Source organism: Ctenopharyngodon idella, chromosome 1 (genome assembly GCF_019924925.1).
Source record: "Ctenopharyngodon idella isolate HZGC_01 chromosome 1, HZGC01, whole genome shotgun sequence".
Taxonomy (NCBI): domain Eukaryota; kingdom Metazoa; phylum Chordata; class Actinopteri; order Cypriniformes; family Xenocyprididae; genus Ctenopharyngodon; species Ctenopharyngodon idella.
In genome coordinates this window covers 553,627-579,397 of record NC_067220.1, presented here as the reverse complement: position 1 = coordinate 579,397, position 25,771 = coordinate 553,627, and the positions used below count along the sequence as shown (strand labels likewise).

General features: G+C 39.0%; 1 protein-coding gene and 2 long non-coding RNA genes across 3 annotated transcripts in view; 2 read left to right on the top strand and 1 right to left on the bottom strand.

Annotated features, from left to right (window-relative positions):
- Positions 1–25,771, top strand: part of LOC127500450 (B-cell receptor CD22-like) — a 101,791-nt gene that overhangs the window by 25,394 nt on the left and 50,626 nt on the right. The window contains exon 8 of the mRNA XM_051871550.1: positions 2,342–2,417. Coding sequence (XP_051727510.1) covers positions 2,342–2,417 — 76 coding nt within the window. The remainder of the gene's footprint in view (positions 1–2,341; positions 2,418–25,771) is intronic.
- Positions 1–25,771, bottom strand: part of LOC127500827 (uncharacterized) — a 69,130-nt gene that overhangs the window by 36,147 nt on the left and 7,212 nt on the right. The gene's annotated exons all lie outside the window — the stretch shown is intronic.
- LOC127500746 (uncharacterized) lies at positions 2,789–20,224 on the top strand. The gene is made up of 3 exons (XR_007926415.1): positions 2,789–2,816; positions 18,165–18,245; positions 19,787–20,224. It is a non-coding gene; the product is annotated as an uncharacterized LOC127500746 (long non-coding RNA).

Genomic DNA, 25,771 nt, shown 5'->3' with positions numbered 1-25,771 from the left:
AGCCATCTTCCAGGAGATTTTGGAGCACTTTATGCTTCCATCTGCTGACAAGCTTTATGGAGATGCTGATTTCCTTTTCCAGCAGGACTTTAGCATCTGCCCACAGTGCAAAAACCACTTCCAAGTGGTTTGCTGACCATGATATTACTGTGCTTTATTGGCCAGCCAATATGCCTGACCTGAATCTATGGGATATTTTCAAGAGAAAGATGAGAAACTGTCGATCCAACAATATACAGATGATCTGAAGGCTCAATAGTGCCTCAGCAGTGCCACAGGCTGATCACTTCCATGCCACACTTCACTGATGCAGTAATTTGTGCTAGGAGCAAGTCATTTGCTGTAATATGTCCTGCCGATCAAGTATTGAGTGCACAAAAGAACATACTTTAAAGAACTTGAACTTTTCTGTTTTGCAAATCCATTTTTTGATTGATCTTAGGAAATATTCTAATATTTTGAAATACTGGATTTTGGACTTTCATGAGCTGTACGCTCTAATCATCAAAATTGTAAAAAAAAACTTTTGAAATGTTTTACTTTACATGTAGGGAATCTAGAATATATGAAAGTTTCATTTTTAAAAATAATTTATAATAAAAAAATGAACTTTTTGATGATATTCTAATTATATGACCAGCACCTGTATAGACAGGTGTGTGGCTTTCCTAATCAAGTCCAGTCAGTATAATCAAACACAGCTGGACTCAAATGAAGGTGTCGAACCATCTCAAGGATGATCAGAAGAAATGGACAGCACCTGAGTTAAATATATGAGTGTCACAGCAAAGGGTCTGAATACTTAGGACCATGTGATATTTCAGTTTTTCTTTTTTAATAAATCTGCAAAAATGTCAACAATTCTGTGTTTTTCTGTCAACATGGGGTGCTGTGTGTACATTAATGAGGAAAAAAGAATGAACTTAAATGATTTTAGCAAATGGCTGCAATATAACAAAGAGTGAAAAATTTAAGGGGGTCTGAATACTTTCCGTACCCACTGTAATGTGTGTGTTGTGTTCAGATCTTCAGGTGGAGTCTCCTAAGAGAGTGACAGAGGGAGATTCAGTCCATCTGACATGTAAAAGCAGCTGCACTCTGACTGACAGAGCAACATTCATCTGGTACAGAAACTCACAGCCATTAACTGAGAGAAGAAATAATGAACTCCTGCTGCAGTCAGTCAGAAGAGAGGATGCAGGCAGATATAGCTGTGCTGTACACGGACACAATCACATCTCTCCTGCTGTTGAGCTCAATGTCATGTGTGAGTACAGATTCATTTGTACTTTAAAAAAAAACACACACAAAAAAACACTAGAGATTGTGTTTGAATGAGATGATTTAATTGTTGTCCTTTTAGATGCACCAAAGAGCGTCTCAGTGTCCATCAGTCCATCTGGTGAAATAGTGTCAGGAGATTCAGTGACTCTGATCTGCAGCAGTGATTCAAACCCTCCTGCAGAAATCAGCTGGTTTAAAGGAAGAATGTTTGTAGGATCTGGAAAAATCTACATCTCAAAGATCAGCTCTGATGACAGTGGAGAATACAAATGCAGATCCATTAATGAACATGGAGAGAAATACTCTGATGCTGTGACTTTAAACGTCATGTGTGAGTTAATGATCATCTGCACATTGTTCACATCCAAATCCACAATTTTCCAACATTTTCAATTGTATCCGTTTTAGATCCTCCCAGGAACGTTTCAGTGTTGATAAACGGATCTGGTGAAATAGTGTCAGGGAGATTCAGTGACTCTGATCTGCAGCAGTGATTCAAACCCTCCTGCAGAAATCAGCTGGTTTAAAGGAGGAACGTTTGTAGGATCTGGAAGAATCTACAACATCTCAAAGATCAGCTCTGATGACAGTGGAGAATACAAGTGCAGATCCATCAATGAACATGGAGAGAAATACTCTGATGCTGTGACTTTAAACGTCATGTGTGAGTTAATGATCATCTGCACATTGTTCACATCCAAATCCACAATTTTCCAACATTTTCAATTGTATCCGTTTTAGATCCTCCAAGGAACGTTTCAGTGTTGATAAACGGATCTGGTGAAATAGTGTCAGGAGATTCAGTGACTCTGATCTGCAGCAGTGATTCAAACCCTCCTGCTCTGAACTTCAGCTGGTTTAAGGAGAATGAAAGCTCAGCTGTTGGATCTGGACAGAGTTTCAGTGCAGTACAGAGTGGACGCTTCTACTGTCAGGCTCACAATCAACATGGATCTCAGAGATCAGACGCTGTAACTGTGACTGTTAAAGGTAGAGCATCTCATATACTTACTTTACTCTTTCTAAAGTGATGCAAATTAATTTACTTTTTTTGTAGAACGTCTGGTGATATTGTACATGTCCATTGGAGTGGTTTGTGGAGCTGCAGTTGTCCTTACGATGTTGCTCGTTTGGTAAGACGCTGTTTGTAATATTTTATTGCAGGTATTTAACTGTATTGTAGATTTTTTTCATCATAGAAACGAATAAGAATAATTCTACACAAAGTTGACCAATGAAGATATTTGAAATATTTTCCCATATTGTTTTTAAGGAGAAGCAGGATGAAAAAGAGAAATGACACACTGGAGTCTCAGGTGAGAAAAATGAGTTTGGTTATGGTTAGTTTACTGATCAGGGAAATGTACTAATGAAAAGATTGAAAGTCTGAATGCTGTTGTGACTTTATATTGTGTCAGTTATTCCTTCTGTTTTCTCTTTTAATGGCAAAGATGAATCGTTCCAGACCTTATCATACGAGACGTCAAGCTTCTGATGTTGAGTTGAATGAACCTGTTTATGAAAATGTAACGGTACGTTAATGTTATAATTATCATCAGCTGGTGTGGACGCTAATATAGTTTTTTATTTTGTCTATATTCTGTTTTTTCCTTTAATGGCAAAGATGAATCGTTCCAGACCTCATCATACGAGACGTCAAGCTTCTGATGTTGAGTTGACCGAACCTGTTTATGAAAATTTAACAGTAAGTTAATGTTATAGTTATCTTCCATTGGTGTAGACGCTAATATAGTCATGTATTTTGTGTATATTCTGTTTTGTTCTTTAATTACAAAGATGATTCAATCCATACTTCATCATGTGAGACGTCAGGCTGGTGATGTTGAGCTGACTGAGCTTATTTATGAAAATGTAATGCAAAGTTAATATTATGGTTTTGTCCATTGGTGTGGATGGTAATATATGATAACTATATTACCACAGCTGCTAATATAGTTATTGTTATAGTTATCTTTACAGTACAGTCCACTGGTGTGGACACTAATAGTTGTGGTTAGCTTATCTTTATAGTTAGCATCTATTGTTGTAGATGCTAATATAGTTATTATTATAGTTTGTGGTGTGATGGGTCAACACACTATGATTTAATGATGAAGACCTGATACGCTAAATATAATTTACTGTTTAAGATAAAATAACTCAAGTCATTTTATACCAACCTGGGAGTTAAACCCCCGGTTTCACAGACAAGGCTTAAAGGGATAGTTCACCCAAAAATGCAAATTTGATGTTTATCTGCTTACCCCCAGGACATCCAAGATGTAGGTGACTTTGTTTCTTCAGTAGAACACAAATGATGATTTTTAACTCCAACCGTTGCGGTCTGTCAGTCGTATAATGGATGTTAATGGGAACTCCATCTATAAGAGTCAAAAAAACATGCACAGACAAATCCAAATTAAACCCTGCGGCTCGTGACGACACATTGATGTCCTAAGACACAAACCGATCGGTTTGTGCGAGAAACCGAACAGTATTTATATAATTTTTTACCTCTAATACACCACTATGTCCAACTGTCTTGCGCATCCGGTTGATGAGGTCTGAACGCGCTCTGACAACAGAAGCGATATCTCGCACTCATTGAAGTATACGCGCGAGAGATCACTTCCGTCATCAGAGCATGTTTTCAGACCTCACCAACCGGATGCGCAAGGCAGTTTGACATAGTGGTGTATTAGAGGTGAAAAATTATATAAATACTGTTCGGTTTCTCGCACAAATCGATCGTTTCGTGTCTTAGGACATCAGTGTGTCATCACGAGCCGCAGGGTTTAATTCGGATTTGTCTGTGCATGTTTTTTTGACACTTATAGATGGAGTTCCCATTAACATCCATTATACGACTGACAGACCGCAACAGTTGGAGTTAATAATCATTTGTGTTCTACTGAAGAAACAAAGTCACCTACATCTTGGATGCCCTGGGGGTAAGCAGATAAACATCAAATTTGCATTTCTGGGTGAACTATCCCTTTAAGCTAGTCCTAGACTAGAATGCATGTTTGAGCTGTTTTAACTGAAAATAACTTGTACTGACAGAACTTAAAATATGTCACTGCCATAGTTTTGTACCAAGATGATATAAAATCTACTTTAATGCCCTTATTGAACAAAAACCTAACCCTGACTTAGGCTAAGCCCTGTCTATGAAACTGGGCCAAAGTGTATTAAATATTAATGTATTCATTCTCTAATTCTGTCTTTCTTTTTTCAGCATGTGATGAAGAAGCCATAGTGTTTTGGACAAATGGCAAATTATTTTACAGCTTTGATCTGTCTCTCTGTGGGTGGAGCTCTGAATGATTGACAGGAGTGTCTCGGGTCACATTTATTTGTTTAGTAGATGGTTTTATCCAAAGTGACTTACAAATGATGAACATAATTTAACAGTATTTACTACTGCACAATGTCAAGTTTAAAGTACAAGCTAAATCAGTGCTGGAGCTTAAGTGAAATGCAGTATAAATATTGTCAGTATAAATAAGTCTGTCCCAGTGAAGATGTCATACTTTGCGTGTTCTTTGCACCACCTGCTGGTGACTACAAGCCAATGCAACATTTTTTTCTTTTCTTTAATTAATGAAAGTGAATCTGTGATTTTCAATGTGAAATAAAAATCTTATAAAGCCATACAACAGCTTTGTTATTAGAAGTGTAACAGAGAGAATCAAGATAATTACAAAAGCGGCAGAAGAGTACCTATAGGGATAGAGAAGCTATCAGTCGAATTAATTAATGCAGAACAGCAGAGATATCTGAAACACTGTCAACATGTGGTGGAGGAGGAGGGCATTGATGATACTATCCATTTTACATTGGAATGTCAGAAGTTTAATTGCCAATGGACAAGAATTAAAACATTTCATAGAAGAATTATCTGTTAAACCAAACATCACATGTATACAGGAAACCTGGTTAAAACCATCACTTGATTTTATAATTCATGGTTATACAGCAGTTCGTAAAAATAGTAGTTCTGCAATTGGAGTGATTACTTTCATTCAACAAGGTAGTAATTATAGAGAGAGATGCTTGATAGTATATATGAGGTGGGAAATGGCAAAATTATAGTATGCGGAGACTTTAATGCTCATAACACATTGTGGGAAAGTACAAAAACATGATTATTGAAGAGTTTATGGATGACAACCAATTAGTATGTCTAATGATGGGAGAGAGACTATGATGCAGTTCATGGAAAGGAGTCAGCTATTGACAATAGTTTCAGAATAATTAGCAAGGATAAGTCAATGGGATGTTTTTTTAAAGATAATACAATTGGAAGTGATCATAATCCTATTTGGATTAAGATAAAACATCAAAACTTACAGATAGACGAGAACTGGCTCCCAAGATGGAGAATGAGGGGGGCTAATTAGGATCTGCATAAAGTAGTACATTAGTTGAGGTTATGACACATCTGAGTGATGACATTTTTGGGTGAACTAACCCTTTAAATATCTCCGGACCACAACGTTTGTCTGATGACCATCAGTAGGACAGTTACAGATGTGAAAATGATGTGAACTTCTTCTTACAACGAACATAACAGATATATTCACCTCAGAGAAGTACGTACCTGTATTTCATGTTGCGTTTTTGTTCATCTTGATTTCTCACAACTTGTGTGCTTTTTCTGTGTGAGATGGAGTGAATTACAAACACGTCACAACTGTCAATCTGACTGTCATCAGACAAACTGAGTTCTGGTGTTGTGCTGAATTCTGACCTCCGCCAGATTATGACCTCACTAGTGTAGGTAAGTTTAGGATTAGGGGTTAGAATCAGGCAGTGACTTCAGTGAGGAGGGTAATAATTTGGCAGGGAGTCAAAATTCAGCACAACACCGGTTAAGTGTGCCATATGCATCAAACGTTCAGCCAACGGTCCGTGGGTGTGACGACTGAGGCTATGTTGTTAGTAAGTGTAACACCTTTCAATTGTTACTCAATTACTAAAGTAACAAAATAAACAATAGAATCAATCAAACAGCCAATATACAATTGTCGAAAGAGAATATATCACCTCCTCTAAGATAAATGTCCACTAAAGTTGGTTATATTCTGTTTTCAGTCCTGTTGTGTGTGGTATGTAATTTATGTCCTCTTTCCCTCTTGTTGAGGAAGTCAAGAGAGTTTAGTCCTTATTTCAAACAAATCCAAGTCAACAGTAATCCTACCACTCTGGTTGAGGACGTAAATGAATCACTCTTCCATTCTTGTCTTTGTCCTTTCTTTAGGTTTTTTCATGGGGTTGACTCGCCATCTCAAACACTGAAGAAATCCAGTAATGCATTGATAAGGGAAAAAAACAAACAAACAAAAACAACTAACCTGCATATATAAAACAGATTCAGTGTGATATACATCCACATTTTCTCATATATAATGTACAACATTCTCTATAAACTCTTACAATGATTTATCTTTTTAAATAAATCAAATTCACCTCACATTACTTTCTGCAACATTGATAATTCACCAATAGACCTAATATTCACAAAGGTAACAAATAAAACAATGAAATATTCAAATATTGCACATATGCAATTAGCATACGTCACGAAATCATCCTGAACTCAATTAAATGCCTTATATTGGACGTTAGCTCAAATATTAAACTTTTCTATTAACATAGTGTAGATCATTGTGATAAATGATCCGTTCAGAAATACAATGTGATTTGTGTATTCTAATGTGCTGCACCTCAAACATGTGTTGGGTCCTTTAAGAACGTCCTCCCACCCCCTGGGGCGTATGTACTAAGAATGCGCGAGAGCTATGTTCATGTGTGATGTGTCGTATGTGTGACACGAGCTCTGTTAATAAATATCATCACATTCACCCGTGGCTGTCACTGTATAATTTATCGGACAAACAACATGGTGTCAGAAGACGGCACGGACTTTTCGCCTGCGAGTTAATCAGTTTTGTACAGAGACTGAACTGATCGCAAAAGTTTTCTCGAGACCGCGCAGTGAGTGGCTATGGCGGAATCCTTTCGAAGACCAGACCCGCTCACTTTTGATGGAAATATTGCCGACAATTGGCGAATCTTCGAGCAAGAGTATGACATTTTCATCGCCGCCGCGCACTATGATAAGCCTGCCAAAACAAGGGCGTATATCCTCCTCAATCTCGCAGGGCCGGAAGCCATAGAACGAGAGCGTTCATTTGTTTATGCAGCGGAGGTGCGTGTACCGGGCGAGAATGGCGCGATCTTGACTCCCGCTGAATCGAGAGAAGATCCAGAGTGCCTGAATAGAAAATTTCGTGAAATATGCAACCCTCAACAAAATAAAACAATGGAGAGGCACAAGTTTTACTCTAGAAACCAAAAACAAGGTGAGACTTGAGGCATTCATCAGTGATCTCAGAATTAAAGCTAAAAGTTGTCAATTTGGAGAACTGACTGACGAGCTGATCTGTGATAGGATAGTATGTGGCATCAACAGTGAAAGCTTAAGGAAAGTACTGTTGAGAGACAGTGATCTAACTCTAACTAAGGCCATCTCAATTTGTCGCATACATGAAATGACAGAGGAAAATAACAAAACATTGGCTATACCTCAGACTGCCACTAATGTGGATGCAATACCGCCAGTTTCCAGCAGGAGGCGCCAACAGACAAGACATAAACAAAGAACGGAACAAGACGATTCACCAACCATAACCAATTGTAGAAACTGTGGAAGCAATCATGCAGCAAAGAAAGAGAAATGCCCAGCTTTCGGACAACAGTGTCATAACTGCAAGAAAATGAATCTTTACAAGAAATGTTGCAAAGCACGCAGTCAGTTTGGTCCGAAGAAATTCAGTCACAGGAAAGCGGTACATGAACTCGAAATTGACAAACCCCTTGACCATGATGACACTTTTTATGTTGATGGCATCGAATTTGACAAGTTTGTCAACACTGTTAACCCTCACATGCCAGGGTTGGAGGAGGGATTTGTCACTTTACACATAAACAAAACTCCAATTGAAGTGAAAGTTGACACTGGGGCAAAATGTAACGTAATGTCACAAATGACTTTTGAACAAATTGCCAACAACGAACGGCCAGTCAAGCAATCAAAGACACCTAACCTTGTAGCTTATGGTGGAAGTAAAATCGAGACAAAAGGCTTAGTCACATTGCAGTGTGGCCTAAATGGGCAAAATCATTCACTTCCATTCTTCTTGGTGAATCAAGAGGTCCAACCGCTGCTAGGATTTCGTGCATGCCTCGACATGGGTATCGTTACAATCAGCCCAGATGTGCATCATGTCAGTATGGAGGGCAGCACTGAAGACATTCTCACTGAGTAGAAAGACTCGTTCACAGACGAGCTTGGAGAACTCCCGATAACATATTCTATGACAGTGGACCCCAGCATACAGCCTGTACTTCGCCCTGCTCATCGCATTCCTCTGGCAATGCAAAGCCGTGTCAAAGCAGAGCTGGACCGCATGGAGAGCCTTGGCGTCATAACGACGATTTCAGAGCCGACAGACTGGGTCTCGTCCATGGTGGTTACACATAAAAAGGACAGACAAGAAATCAGGCTGTGTATCAACCCAAAAGATCTCAACACTGCCTTAAAAAGACCACATCACCCAATGCGCAGCGTAGAGGAAGTGGCATCCCAGATGTCGGGAGCAACTGTATTTTCAGTGCTGGATGCGAAGAACTCTTTCTGACAGATTCGCTTAGACCGCAAGTCCTCCATGATGACCACATTCAGCACCCCATTTGGGCGCTATAGATTTCTTCGCATGCCCTTTGGCATAAACTCCGCAAGCGAAGTGTTCCAGCGCTCGATGGAGCAGTTATTTTCAGGGTATCCCTGTGCAATTATTGTTGACGACATCATTGTCGGAGATCGCAACGCTGCTGAACACGACATTAATTTGAAAAGAGTGCTGAACAGAGCACGTGAGGTCAAGCTCAAGCTAAACCCTGTTAAATGCAAATTCCGCCTGGATCAAGTCAGCTATGTGGGACACATCTGTACAAGTGAAGGCCTGAAAGCTGATCCTTCCAAGACAAAAGCAATCTCTGAGATGCCAGCCCCCAAGGATGTCCCTGCACTACAGCGCTTCCTTGGAATGGTAAATTATCTGGGGAAATTTATACCAAACTTCAGCGACATTGCCGCACCACTCAGAAATCTGACACACAAAGAGACTGCATGGTGCTGGTACCAGCAACACCAAAACGCATTTCAAACCCTCAAGTCATATTTGTCTACCCCACCTGTCTTAGCATACTATGATGTAAAGAAGCCAGTTACACTAACCTGTGATGCCTCATGTTTCAGGCTTAGTGCTGCTTGCATGCAGGAGGGCAGACCAGTTGCGTATGCGTCTCACATACTCACAGACACAGATGCGCGGTATGCTCAGATAGAAAAGGAGCTGCTAGCTGTCGTGTTTGCCTGTACTAAGTTCAGAGACTATGTCTACGGAAAACCCACACTTGTTGAAACGGACCACCATCCCCTGGTGACCATTCTAAAGAAACCAATCCACACAGCCCCTGCAAGACCCCTGCCCCTACAAGACTAAGAATGTTGCTCAGGTTACAGTGCTACGACATCACTCTGGTGTACAAGAAGGGTAAGCACATGTATCTTGCAGACACCCTATCTAGAGCTCCAAACACAGAGGTCCCTCCAGACATTGAAAATGACACGTTTGAGGTCATGTCTGTCAATTACATCTCGACTGCCCGACTGGAGGAACTCAGGAAGCATACAGCAGAGGATGAGGTGCTACAGGATCTCAGCACTGTGATTCAACGAGGTTGGCCAACTAAAGAACATAGCTTGTGCCCTGCTGTGCATCCATACTTTCCTTACAGAGATGAGCTTGCTGTGGAAGATGGAATAATGATGAAAGGCCACAAAACAGTCATTCCTCGCTCATTACAGAGAGAATACATCTGTATAGTCCATAGAGGTCATCCTGGTCTGGATGCTACCAAGCACAGAGCTAGAGGTATAATTTTCTGGCCAACAATGACGGCTGATATCCTAGCAGAACTCCTAACATGCTCAGTCTGCAACAGCACAAAGCCGCATCAACCGAAAGAACCATTAAAGCCAAACCCTGTTTCAGACTTGCCTTGGTCTACTGTGGCAACAGATATGTTTGAGTGGCGTGGCCAAAACTGCCTGGTGCTTGTGGATTCATACTCGGGTTGGTATGAGATTGACCTTCTCCATGACATAACATCGTCAGCTGTAATAAAGAAATTGAAGAGACATTTCTCTGTGCATGGCACACCTCACACACTCATTTCTGATAATGCTAAACAGTACACAAGTCAGCGATTCAGAGACTTTGCCAAACAGTGGGACTTTATCCATGTCACCAGTAGTCCAGAGTTCCCACAGTCAAATGGCCTGGCAGAAAGAGCGGTCCGCAGTGCCAAACAGCTGAATCTCAGAGATGGGATGGATGTATTTCTCAATCTCTTAAATCTGAGAAACATTCCCCGAGACCCAACGTTGGGTTCCCCTGCACAACGCCTGTTGTCACGACAGACACGGTCAGCCATTCCTGTTAATTCTAGGCTATTAGAGCCAGCCCCCAAACATGCCCAGCAAGTCACCGCACAGCTCCGTCATAAGAGGATGACCCAAAAGCGGTACTATGACGCCTCAAGTCGTCCACTGCAACCATTGGCAGAGGGACAAGTTGTCAGAATGCAAACCCCAAAAGGATACGACCACCTTGGCACAGTAAAGGAGGTGAATAAGGAGCTTCGGTCATACACTGTCCAATGCAATGGGAGAACATACAGGAGGAACCGACGCCACATCCTTCCTGTTGCAGAGCCCCCTCCATCACGGCTCAACCCCGAGGACATTGACTCTCAGAACACCACTACACATACACAGGACTTTGCTCCCCCTACACCACACTCACCACAAATACACCTTCCACAACCAGAATCCACTCCTACTGACCTGCCAAAGCACATTGCACAGTCTCCTACTAAGGTCAGTAATGCACCTTACAGAACACGTTCAGGTCGCATCTGCAAGCCTAATCCAAGATATGAACAGTGAGTTCTAGTAATGGTATATTTAGTGACACTTTAGTTATTATTTTGAGTGCCTGTTTAATTGTGTTTATTATGGCTATTTCTATACTGCCAGTGCCATTCTTTGTTGATGTGTTTTCTTCATGCACACAGAGAACATCTTGAGATTTGTATCTGTTATCGTTCATTTATTCACTGCAATGGATACAATGTTATATTGGAAGTCATTCATATTCTTGGTCGTTGATCAAGTCTGTGTCATGCCTGTACTGTTCAGTGTTAAATATGTTTTCTTCCTTTTGATAGGAGGTTTCAGCTAAAGGAAGGGGATGCAGATCATTGTGATAAATGAATTGTTCAGAAATACAATGTGATTTGTGTATTCTAATGTGCTGCACCTCAAACATGTGTTGGGTCCTTTAAGAACGTCCTCCCACCCCCTGGGGCGTATGTACTAAGAATGCGCGAGAGCTATGTTCATGTGTGATGTGTCGTATGTGTGACACGAGCTCTGTTAATAAATATCATCACATTCACCCGTGGCTGTCACTGTATAATTTATCGGACAAACAACACATAGCAAACATTTTAATAATAAACATCAATATTTAACTATACTTAGTCACTTTAAAACAGTACTCATCTCAATTTGACATTGATTAGCACATAAAGACATGAATCTATTACAACACACCATGCGCTCGGTAACACAATTATCACTACTCACCAATCAAATGAGACAAAATGACAAAACAGATCCTGACAGTGTCCAGTGAAAGAAGAAAATAAAATGGGTAAGAAACCCTTCTTTAAACAAAACAAGCTTTTCTTTTCCTCTTAAATTAACAACTCGGTTTTAGTCACGTTTTCATCACACACTCTCCACCGATCCAACTCGTGCATGGGGGCGGGGCTTAACTCAACTGCAGCTCTGATTGGATAGCTGCCAGCGCTCTCTTAAAGAACCCACGCACATATATAGCCTATAACTTTGACACAATTATCTTATCAGTCATGAAATAAAAGTAAAGTACCAGTAAATCACGTAACTGGGATGTTGTGTGTTGGCTGGGGAGCATGAAATGATGATGTTCATTTTATTCATCAGCAGCAGTTTCCATGTTTCATTAGCGTTAGTAGCAAATTGTGCATTTACCATGGTAACCCCAAAATGCCACTTTAATTTCACTTCGTGTTATTTTGTATATGTTTAAATTACTGTAGTGGCTCATGCCAACTTACCAATTTTACAGTATTAACAAAAGTTTCAGACCTTACTTTACAGGCATTTTTATTCGCCAATATGAGTCATATTTGTATAATTTATGTGTATATTGTCACGGAGACAGTTCCCACCACCAACACTCGTTCACAATCGCCAGAGTACTGATCAGCGGCACCTGCACCTCATCACACCAGCACTATAAGAACACTCACTTCAGTGTCTGGTCTTGTTTATACATACCTGGACTCCTTACCTCTCCTCCGATGTCTCCGTGCTCCCACTCCTTCGGCAAGTCTTGTCTTCCCTCGTTGATACTTCTGCAAAAGAGAAAGGACTCTGTTATTGCTCAGCTAAGTGACTATACTCAACGTGCTCATATCTGCAAACTACTCACCTGTGTTGTTCCTGTGTTCGTGCCTCTGTTTCTGAATAAACCACCTGTTGAATACTTGCCCTCTTGTTCACGTCTGTGTCTGACATATATGTTCTGTAAAATGGGACTGTACTTCTCTGTGTGTGTGTGCGTAATTTTTGTAAAATAATTTTGTTTGGTTTTTTTAAAAAAAAACAAAAAAAACTGCACTAGTGTATATAGAAACATCACATTGAGTTGTACATATTATGAAAATTGTAAAGGATATCGTATTAGAATATTCAGCTTGTCTTTCCTTTGCTTGTCAGCTTTGTCTTTGTTTGGTCAGCAGATGTCCTCGGTGTGCAAAATCATTTCATAAATGAACTCTCACGTCACTAGTCTTATCATAATAAATGAATAGAGCATCCCAGCGCTAGCGCCCTCTACAGGAAGAACTTCAGATATATTACTCTTGGTTCACCCAAATGTTTCCTCATCTACATCTGCTGCATGTGAGCTTAAAGAGCTGGTACTTCAGGTCTGAGTGTGTCAGTCAGCCAAACAAATGTCATTTGAGATGATTGGGAATGCTAACGGATAGCTTGTAGGTAATATATAGACATTCTTAAGATATAATATATATATATATATATATATAATTTTTTTTTTTTTTTTTTTTTTTTTTTTTTTTAAACCTCCTTGAGATATTCACAGTTCATCAGCATCATCTGTGAAGTCTTGTCTGTCCATGGATGTGTTCCGAAACCGTTCCTTAGCCAGAGGAAGCAACTTCACCCTTATAGTGCACTATTTTAGGGTACAGACATTTGTAGTGGCATAGAGAGTGCTAATTCAATCCCATAATGCACCGCAACAATGAGTGTACAATAGAATGGTGACTGGTGCAGAAAATGGTGCTCAATCGTCTTTATTGACTCTTTCAAGTGGACTACGGTGGGCCTGTCCAAACACCCACTCTTGAGGTTGTGGCTATTTGAGAGCGTTTGCATGTGACAGGAAGTGCGCAAGACTGTCCCAGGTGTGAAAAGCATCAATACCCAGTGTCTTTTACAAACACTCAAATATGCTTTGTGTATCCCATCATGTTCAGAAACTCACGTTCCCCAAAATGTTGAGGAAAATATTCTAAACTAAGTTAAATTAGATATTGTTATCCAAATAAAACTGCGTAAACACTTGCATTTGTACATCAGGTTATCAAAAGCTCTACACACACTTGCAATCTTCACACCTATTTGAACACTTGGGCCAAATACAGGAAATACGTCATGTTAGTAGACAAGGGCTCAAGTGCAAAGATCGCAAGTGTGAGTATTTTAACAGGCCTAGGGTTTACTGCTTACTTCTTCTGATCACCTAAAGGGACACGTGATGAAAAAAAAAATGTATACAAGATGGGAGGAAAGTTATATGCCAGTGCTTTTAAAATGCGAATAGTGAAAGGGTATAGGAGATGATTTCGGAAACAGCCCATCTCTCACAAGGGTCACTCTGAAAGATGCTGCTAGTTCGAAGTTGGACAAGTTAAATACAAATATATGGATACAAAACTGTATCGATGACCATATTTAGAGTTAGAGACAACAGAGAATCAGACACTATGAAGTGACACATGGCCACTATTAGAAAAATAAGCGTAGAAGATCTCATAAGATTGATGTTTAGACATTTAGAGGAAAGATCTGTAATATTCTAGTACTTAATCAGCAAGTTCGTATTGTTTATTACCAAATTGCCAGTCAAAGTTTATCAAAAGCACAATCAAGAAATTATATTATTGGTTCTTTAGGAAGATGCAGATAAGTTTGAAAACATTATAAAATGAGCATCTCTGAGAACCGGTGTAGAGTTTCTCTCACTTTAACTTTTATTTTATGTCTTTAGTCTGATGTGTTCTCTGTGATGTTACTCTTTTGACTTGATAAACTAAACACTAAGTGAAGCGTCATGAATAAGACCACATGTTAAAACATAAGGTGTTAACCACGTGTTTCAGAGTATAAGAAACCTAGTGCTGTTTCAACCCGGTCATTTTAGTGCTGGCAAAAAAGGTAAGAGCATCATTTACTAATCATTCTTTAGATTCATTATCATCAACTAGCTTTCTATTAAATGGTATTTTTTAATGGTGTGAATGATTCTGTTTTGACAAATGTACAAAGCTGCTGTTTGTGTTGTAATTATGGGGTATGGAGTGTAGATTGAAATGAAAATTTAAAGTATTTTAGCATACGGTGAAAACATGAAGGGGTGTGAGCTGATATATACAGTATATTAAGATGTAACTCTGGCCTCGAAATCCACTTTCCTGCAGAGTTTAGCTCCAACCTTCATCAAATTCACTGCCTATATCTTTCTAGTAGACCTGTAGACCTCGATTAGCTTGTGTTTGATTAGATTTGGAGCAAAACTCTGCAGGAAAGAGTAGAGAACCCCTGATCTAAATACACTGTTTGGTCTGATTTTTGGAAATAAAATGTGTTTAATAATATATTTAACACGATTTCTGAGCTCAGTCAGTAAATACAGCTTTGGTTAAAATGCTTTATCATGGATTACTATTACTTCATAAACCGGTGTTTAAAATTCTAGCTGGTCTTCAGCAGGAAAGACATTCGTTTGAGGACAAGCATGATAAAATGAATAGATTTTTCTTTAATCCTTGTTTTTCAGCTTCTTTTTTTTTTTTTTTTTTGAGTCGTTGTGTAAGTGTTTAGTGTCTGGCCATGTTTTGCTTGTAGGTGTAATAGAACAATTGCAAATGCTGACTATTGCTCAGCGACTGTGTGTTTTGTCATGTGTATAAGGTGCACTTTGCATTGTAGACGGGGCTCAATTTGCACTAGCCGAGAAAATGGAGAATGTGTGATAAAGTAGCTTAACCACAGTATTTCTAAACCAAACCTCAATAAACACCACCACCGACACAGGCAGTGAACTAATGATAATATTTACATGTTTATTATGTATTATCATACAAAAAGTAGACTAAAATCAAGTTTAAAACTTCTGATTCATGACAGCAGAAATAAGCCACTGTTCATTTGTTGTAGGTGTTGCTCTGATGTCAGTCAGAATGGCTCCTCCTCTTCCTCTGATCTTTCTGCTCATGATTCACGGTGAGTTGAATGACTAAAGAGGAAACTGTAAGCAATTTCCCTCCCCAACATTCTTTGTACAAAAGCAGATGCTGTTTTCTTCACTCTATGAATTCTGTGTCTCAGGGGTTTCTAGTGCTGGTTGGGGTGTGAGTTACAGTCCTTCACACATCTGTGCACTAAATGACTCATCAGTGATAATGAACTGCACTTATACATACCCTGCTGGATATCAGATCATGAGAGTGTTCTGGACCAAAATACAAGTTAGAAATACAGAACATCCAGATCTGTCTAAGGACCCTGAATACAGTCAGAGGCTTCAGTATCTGGGAGATAAACAGCAGAACTGCACCATCAGACTGAGTCATGTGACACTGAAGGATTCACACGAGTACTATTTCAGATTCATCACTAATAAAACTGATGGTAAATGGATTGGTGTTCCAGGAGTGACTCTTGCTGTCACAGGTGACTTTCATGAGGTTTCTCTCTTCTTCTGTACATTATGTTGAATAATAATCAGTGTATGACAGCAGCACTAGATATAATGTGTGTGTTGTGTTCAGATCTTCAGGTGTCTCAGTCTCCTGAGAGAGTGACAGAGGGAGATTCAGTCCATCTGACATGTAAAAGCAGCTGTAATCTGACTGACAGAGCAACATTCATCTGGTACAGAAACTCACAGCCATTAACTGAGAGAAGAGACAGAAACAATGAACTCCTGCTGCAGTCAGTCAGAAGAGAGGATGCAGGCAGATATAGCTGTGCTGTACACGGACACAATCACACCTCTCCTGCTGTTGAGCTCAATGTCATGTGTGAGTACAGATTCATTTGTACTTTAAAAAAAAATAAAAAATAGAGATTGTGTTTGAATGAGATGATTTAATTGTTGTCCTTTTAGATGCACCAAAGAGCGTCTCAGTGTCCATCAGTCCATCTGGTGAAATAGTGTCAGGAGATTCAGTGACTCTGATCTGCAGCAGTGATTCAAACCCTCCTGCTCTGAACTTCAGCTGGTTTAAAGGAGGAATGTTTGTAGGATCTGGAAGAATCTTCAACATCTCAAAGATCAGCTCTGATGACAGTGGAGAATACAAGTGCAGATCCATCAATGAACATGGAGAGAAATACTCTGATGCTGTGACTTTAAACGTCATGTGTGAGTTAATGATCATCTGCACATTGTTCACATCCAAATCCACAATTTTCCAACATTTTCAATTGTATCCGTTTTAGATCCTCCCAGGAACGTTTCAGTATTGATAAACGGATCTGGTGAAATAGTGTCAGGAGATTCAGTGACTCTGATCTGCAGCAGTGATTCAAACCCTCCTGCTCTGAACTTCAGCTGGTTTAAGGAGAATGAAAACTCAGCTGTTGGATCTGGACAGAGTTTCAGTGCACTACAGAGTGGACGCTTCTACTGTCAGGCTCACAATCAACATGGATCTCAGAGATCAGACGCTGTAACTGTGACGGTTAAAGGTAGAGCAGCTCATATACTTACTTTACTCTTTCTAAAGTGATGCAAATTAATTTACTTTTTTTGTAGAACGTCTGGTGATATTGTACATGTCCATTGGAGTGGTTTGTGGAGCTGCAGTTGTCCTTACGATGTTGCTCGTTTGGTAAGACGCTGTTTGTAATATTTTATTGCAGGTATTTAACTGTATTGTAGATTTTTTTCATCATAGAAATGAATAAGAATAATTCTACACAAAGTTGACCAATGAAGATATTTGAAATATTTTCCCACATTGTTTTTAAGGAGAAGCAGGATAAAAAAGAGAAATGACACACTGGAGTCTCAGGTGAGAAAAATGAGTTTGGTTATGGTTAGTTTACTGATCAGGGAAATGTACTAATGAAAAGATTGAAAGTCTGAATGCTGTTGTGACTTTATATTGTGTCAGTTATTCCTTCTGTTTTCTCTTTTAATGGTAAAGATGAATCAGTCCAGACCTCATCCTGACAGAAGTCAAGCTTCTGATGTTGAGTCGAATGAACCTGTTTATGAAAATGTAACGGTACGTTAATGATATAATTATCATCAGTTGGTGTGGACGCTAATATAGTTATTTATTTTGTCTATATTCTGTTTTTTTCTTTAATGGCAAAGATGAATCGTTCCAGACCTCATCATACGAGACGTCAAGCTTCTGATGTTGAGTTGACTGAACCTGTTTATGAAAATTTAACAGTAAGTTAATGTTATAGTTATCTTCCATTGGTGTAGACACTAATATAGTTATGTATTTTGTGTATATTCTGTTTTGTTCTTTAATTACAAAGATGATTCAATCCATACTTCATCATGTGAGACGTCAAGCTTCAAGCTGGTGATGTTGAGCTGACTGAGCTTATTTATGAAAATGTAATGCAAAGTTAATATTATGGTTTTGTCCATTGGTGTGGATGGTAATATATGATAACTATATTACCACAGCTGCTAATATGGTTATTGTTATAGTTATCTTTACAGTACAGTCCACTGGTGTGGACACTAATAGTTGTGGTTAGCTTATCTTTATAGTTAACATCTGTTGGTGTAGATGCTAATATAGTTATTATTATAGTTTGTGGTGTGATGGGTCAACACACTATGATTTAATGATGAAGACCTGATACGCTAAATATAATTTACTGTTTAAGATAAAATAACTCAAGTCATTTTATACCAACCTGGGAGTTAAACCCCCGGTTTCACAGACAAGGCTTAAAGGGATAGTTCACCCAAAAATTCAAATTTGATGTTTATCTGCTTACCTCCAGGACATCCAAGATGTAGGTGACTTTGTTTCTTCAGTAGAACACAAATGATGATTTTTAACTCCAACCGTTGCGGTCTGTCAGTCGTATAATGGATGTTAATGGGAACTCCATCTATAAGAGTCAAAAAAACATGCACAGACAAATCCAAATTAAACCCTGCGGCTCGTGACAACACATTTGATGTCCTAAGACACGAACCGATCGGTTTGTGCGAGAAACCGAACAGTATTTATATAATTTTTTACCTCTAATACACCACTATGTCCAACTGTCTTGCGCATCCGGTTGGTGAGGTCTGAACGCGCTCTGACAACAGAAGCGATGTCTCGCACTCATTGAAGTATACGCGCGAGAGATCACTTCCGTCATCAGAGCATGTTTTCAGACCTCACCAACCGGATGCGCAAGGCAGTTTGACATAGTGGTGTATTAGAGGTGAAAAATTATATAAATACTGTTCGGTTTCTCGCACAAATCGATCGTTTCGTGTCTTAGGACATCAGTGTGTCATCACGAGCCGCAGGGTTTAATTTGGATTTGTCTGTGCATGTTTTTTTGACACTTATAGATGGAGTTCCCATTAACATCCATTATACGACTGACAGACCGCAACAGTTGGAGTTAAAAATCATTTGTGTTCTACTGAAGAAACAAAGTCACCTACATCTTGGATGCCCTGGGGGTAAGCAGATAAACATCAAATTTGCATTTCTGGGTGAACTATCCCTTTAAGCTAGTCCTAGACTAGAATGCATGTTTGAGCTGTTTTAACTGAAAATAACTTGTACTGACAGAACTTAAAATATGTCACTGCCATAGTTTTGTACCAAGATGATATAAAATCTACTTTAATGCCCTTATTGAACAAAAACCTAACCCTGACTTAGGCTAAGCCCTGTCTATGAAACTGGGCCAAAGTGTATTAAATATTAATGTATTCATTCTCTAATTCTGTCTTTCTTTTTTCAGCATGTGATGAAGAAGCCATAGTGTTTTGGACAAATGGCAAATTATTTTACAGCTTTGATCTGTCTCTCTGTGGGTGGAGCTCTGAATGATTGACAGGAGTGTCTCGGGTCACATTTATTTGTTTAGTAGATGGTTTTATCCAAAGTGACTTACAAATGATGAACATAATTTAACAGTATTTACTACTGCACAATGTCAAGTTTAAAGTACAAGCTAAATCAGTGCTGGAGCTTAAGTGAAATGCAGTATAAATATTGTCAGTATAAATAAGTCTGTCCCAGTGAAGATGTCATACTTTGCGTGTTCTTTGCACCACCTGCTGGTGACTACAAGCCAATGCAACATTTTTTCTTTTCTTTAATCAATGAAAGTGGATCTGTGATTTTCAGTGTTAAATAAAAATCTTATAAAGCCATACAACAGCTTTGTTATTAGAAGTATAACAGAGAGAATCAAGATAATCACAAAAGCTGCAGAAAAGTACCTATAGGGATAGAGAAGCTATCAGTCAAATTAATTAATGCAGCACTAACAGCAGAGATATCTGAAACACTGTCAACATGTGGTGGAGGAGGAGGGCATTGATGATACTATCCATTTTACAATGGAATGTCAGAAGTTTAATTGCCAATGGACAAGAATTAAAACATTTCATAAAAGAATTATCTGTTAAACCAAACATCACATGTATACAGGAAACCTGGTTAAAACCATCACTTGATTTTATAATTCATGGTTATACAGCAGTTCGTAAAAATAGTAGTTCTGCAATTGGAGTGATTACTTTCATTCAACAAGGTAGTAATTATAGACAGAGATGCTTGATAGTATATATGAGGTGGGAAATGGCAAAATTATAGTATGCGGAGACTTTAATGCTCATAACACATTGTGGGAAAGTACAAAAACAGATGATTATTGAAGAGTTTATGGATGACAACCAATTAGTATGTCTAATGATGGGAGAGAGACTATGATGCAGTTCATGGAAAGGAGTCAGCTATTGACAATAGTTTCAGAATAATTAGCAAGGATAAGTCAATGGGATGTTTTTTTTAAAGATAATACAATTGGAAGTGATCATAATCCTATTTGGATTAAGATAAAACATCAAAACTTACAGGTAGAAGAGAACTGGCTCCCAAGATGGAGAATGAGGGGGGCTAATTAGGATCTGCATAAAGTAGTACATTAATTGAGGTTATGACACATCTGAGTGATGACATTTTTGGGTGAACTAACCCTTTAAATATCTCCGGACCACAACGTTTGTCTGATGACCATCAGTAGGACAGTTACAGATGTGAAAATGATGTGAACTTCTTGTTACAACGAACATAACAGATATATTCACCTCAGAGAAGTACGTACCTGTATTTCATGTTGCGTTTTTGTTAATCTTGATTTCTCACAACTTGTGTGTTTTTTCTGTGTGAGATGGAGTGAATTACAAACACGTCAAACTGTCAATCTGACTGTCATCAGACAAACTGAGTTCTGGTGTTGTGCTGAATTCTGAACTCCGCCAGATTATGACCTCACTAGTGTAGGTAAGTTTAGGATTAGGGGTTAGAATCAGGCAGTGACTTCAGTGAGGAGGGTAATAATTTGGCAGGGAGTCAAAATTCAGCACAACACCGGTTAAGTGTGCCATATGCATCAAACGTTCAGCCAACGGTCCGTGGGTGTGACGACTGAGGCTATGTTGTTAGTTAGTAAGTGTAACACCTTTTTCAATTGTTATTCAATTACTAAAGTAACAAAATAAACAATAGAATCAATCAAACAGCCAATATACAATTGTCGAAAGAGAATATATCACCTCCTCTAAGATAAATGTCCACTAAAGTTGGTTATATTCTGTTTTCAGTTCTGTTGTGTGTGGTATGTAATTTATGTCCTCTTTCCCTCTTGTTGAGGAAGTCAAGAGAGTTTAGTCCTTATTTCAAACAAATCCAAGTCAACAGTAATCCTACCACTCTGGTTGAGGACGTAAATGAATCACTCTTCCATTCTTGTCTTTGTCCTTTCTTTAGGTTTTTTCATGGGGTTGACTCGCCATCTCAAACACTGAAGAAATCCAGTAATGCATTGATAAGGGAAAAAAAAAACAAAAAAAAAACAACTAACCTGCATATATAAAACAGATTCAGTGTGATATACATCCACATTTTCTCATATATAATGTACAACATTCTCTATAAACTCTTACAATGATTTATCTTTTTAAATAAATCAAATTCACCTCACATTACTTTCTGCAACATTGATAATTCACCAATAGACCTAATATTCACAAAGGTAACAAATAAAACAATGAAATATTCAAATATTGCACATATGCAATTAGCATACGTCACGAAATCATCCTGAACTCAATTAAATGCCTTATATTGGACGTTAGCTCAAATATTAAACTTTTCTATTAACATAGTGTAGATCATTGTGATAAATGATCCGTTCAGAAATACAATGTGATTTGTGTATTCTAATGTGCTGCACCTCAAACATGTGTTGGGTCCTTTAAGAACGTCCTCCCACCCCCTGGGGCGTATGTACTAAGAATGCGCGAGAGCTAGGTTCATGTGTGATGTGTCGTATGTGTGACACGAGCTCTGTTAATAAATATCATCACATTCACCCATGGCTGTCACTGTATAATTTATCGGACAAACAACATGGTGTCAGAAGACGGCACGGACTTTTCGCCTGTGAGTTAATCAGTTTTGTACAGAGACTGAACTGATCGCAAAAGTTTTCTCGAGACCGCGCAGTGAGTGGCTATGGCGGAATCCTTTCGAAGACCAGACCCGCTCACTTTTGATGGAAATATTGCCGACAATTGGCGAATCTTCGAGCAAGAATATGACATTTTCATCGCCGCCGCGCACTATGATAAGCCTGCCAAAACAAGGGCGTATATCCTCCTCAATCTCGCAGGGCCGGAAGCCATAGAACGAGAGCGTTCATTTGTCTATGCAGCGGAGGTGCGTGTACCGGGCGAGAATGGCGCGATCTTGACTCCCGCTGAATCGAGAGAAGATCCAGAGTGCCTGAATAGAAAATTTCGTGAAATATGCAACCCTCAACAAAATAAAACAATGGAGAGGCACAAGTTTTACTCTAGAAACCAAAAACAAGGTGAGACTTGAGGCATTCATCAGTGATCTCAGAATTAAAGCTAAAAGTTGTCAATTTGGAGAACTGACTGACGAGCTGATCTGTGATAGGATAGTATGTGGCATCAACAGTGAAAGCTTAAGGAAAGTACTGTTGAGAGACAGTGATCTAACTCTAACTAAGGCCATCTCAATTTGTCGCATACATGAAATGACAGAGGAAAATAACAAAACATTGGCTATACCTCAGACTGCCACTAATGTGGATGCAATACCGCCAGTTTCCAGCAGGAGGCGCCAACAGACAAGACATAAACAAAGAACGGAACAAGACGATTCACCAACCATAACCAATTGTAGAAACTGTGGAAGCAATCATGCAGCAAAGAAAGAGAAATGCCCAGCTTTCGGACAACAGTGTCATAACTGCAAGAAAATGAATCATTACAAGAAATGTTGCAAAGCACGCAGTCAGTTTGGTCCGAAGAAATTCAGTCACAGGAAAGCGGTACATGAACTCGAAATAGACAAACCCCTTGACCATGATGACACTTTTTATGTTGATGGCATCGAATTTGACAAGTTTGTCAACACTGTTAACCCTCACATGCCAGGGTTGGAGGAGGGATTTGTCACTTTACACATAAACAAAACTCCAATTGAAGTGAAAGTTGACACTGGGGCAAAATGTAACGTAATGTCACAAATAACTTTTGAACAAATTGCCAACAACGAACGGCCAGTGAAGCAATCAAAGACACCTAACCTTGTAGCTTATGGTGGAAGTAACATCGAGACAAAAGTCCCATTGCAGTCACATTGCAGTGTGGCCTAAATGGGCAAAATCATTCACTTCCATTCCTCTTGGTGAATCAAGACGTCCAGCCGCTGCTAGGATTTCGTGCATGCCTCGACATGGGTATCGTTACAATCACAATATCATCACATTCACCCGTGGCTGCCACTGTATAATTTATCGGACAAACAATACATAGCAAACATTTTAATAATAAACATCAATATTTAACTATACTCAGTCACTTTAAAACAGTACTCATCTCAATTTGACATTGATTAGCACATAAAGACATGAATCTATTACAACACACCATGTGCTCGGTAACACAATTATCACTACTCACCAATCAAATGAAACAAAATGACAAAACAGATCCTGACAGTGTCCAGTGAAAAGAAGAAAATAAAATGGGTAAGAAACCCTTCTTTAAACAGAACAAGCTTTTCTTTTCCTCTTAAATTAACAACTCGGTTTTAGTCACGTTTTCATCACACACTCTCCACCGATCCAACTCGTGCATGGGGGCGGAGCTTAACTCAACTGCAGCTCTGATTGGATAGCTGCCAGCGCTCTCTTAAAGAACCCATGCACATATATAGCCTATAACTTTGACACAATTATCTTATCAGGGTTACATAAGTCATGAAATAAAAGTAAAGTACCAATAAATCACGTAACTGGTATGGTGTGTGTTGGCTGGGAAGCATGAAATGATGATGTTCAATTTATGTGTATATTGTCACGGAGACAGTGCAAACTACTCACCTGTGTTGTTCCTGTGTTCGTGCCTCTGTTTCTGAATAAACCACCTGTTGAATACTTGCCCTCTTGTTCACGTCTGTGTCTGACATATATGTTCTGTAAAATGGGACTGTACTTCTGTCTGTGTGTGTGTGTGTGTGTGTGTGTGTCAATTTTTGCAAAATAAATTTGGTTTAAAAAAAAAAAAAATACACTGTGCACTAGTGTACATAGTGTATATAAAAACATCACATTGAGTTGTACATATTATGAAAATTGTAAAGGATATCGTATTAAAATATTCAGCCTGTCTTTCCTTTGCTTGTCAGCTTTGTCTTTGTTTGGTCAGCAGATGTCCTCGGTGTGCAAAATCATTTCATAAATGAACTCTCACGTCACTAGTCTTATCATAATAAATGAATAGAGCATCCCAGCGCTAGCGCCCTCTACAGGAAGAACTTCAGATATATTACTCTTGGTTCACCCAAATGTTTCCTCATCTACATCTGCTGCATGTGAGCTTAAAGAGCTGGTACTTCAGGTCTGAGTGTGTCAGTCAGCCAAACAAATGTCATTTGAGATGATTGGGAATGCTAACGGATAGCTTGTAGGTAATATATAGACATTCTTAAGATTTTTTTTTTTTTTTTTTTTTTTTTAAACCTCCTTGAGATATTCACAGTTCATCAGCATCATCTGTGACATCTCGTCTGTCCATGGATGTGTTCCGAAACCGTTCCTCAGCCAGAGGAAGCGACTTCACCCTTATAGTGCACTATTTTAGGGTACAGACATTTGTAGTGGCATAGAGAGTGCTAATTCAATCCCATAATGCACCGCAATAATGAGTGTACAATAGAATGGTGACTGGTGCAGAAAATGGTGCTCAATCGTCTTTATTCACTCTTTTAAGTGGACTACGGTGGGCCTGTCCAAACACCCACTCTTGAGGTTGTGGCTATTTGAGAGCGTTTGCATGTGACAGGAAGTGCGCAAGACTGTCCCAGATGTGAAAACCATCAATACCCAGTGTCTTTTACAAACTTTTACTCAAATATGCTTTGTGTATCCCATCATGCTTCATGTTCAGGAACTCACGTTCCCCAAAATGTTGAGGAAAATATTCCAAACTAAGTTAAATTAGATATTGTTATCAAATTAAAACTGTGTAAACACTTGCATTTGTACATCAGGTTATCAAAAGCTCTACACACACTTGCAGTCTTCACATCTATTTGAACACTTGGACCAAATACAGGAAATACGTCATGTAAGTAGACAAGGGCTCAAGAGCAAAGATCGCAAGTGTGAGTATTTTAACAGGCC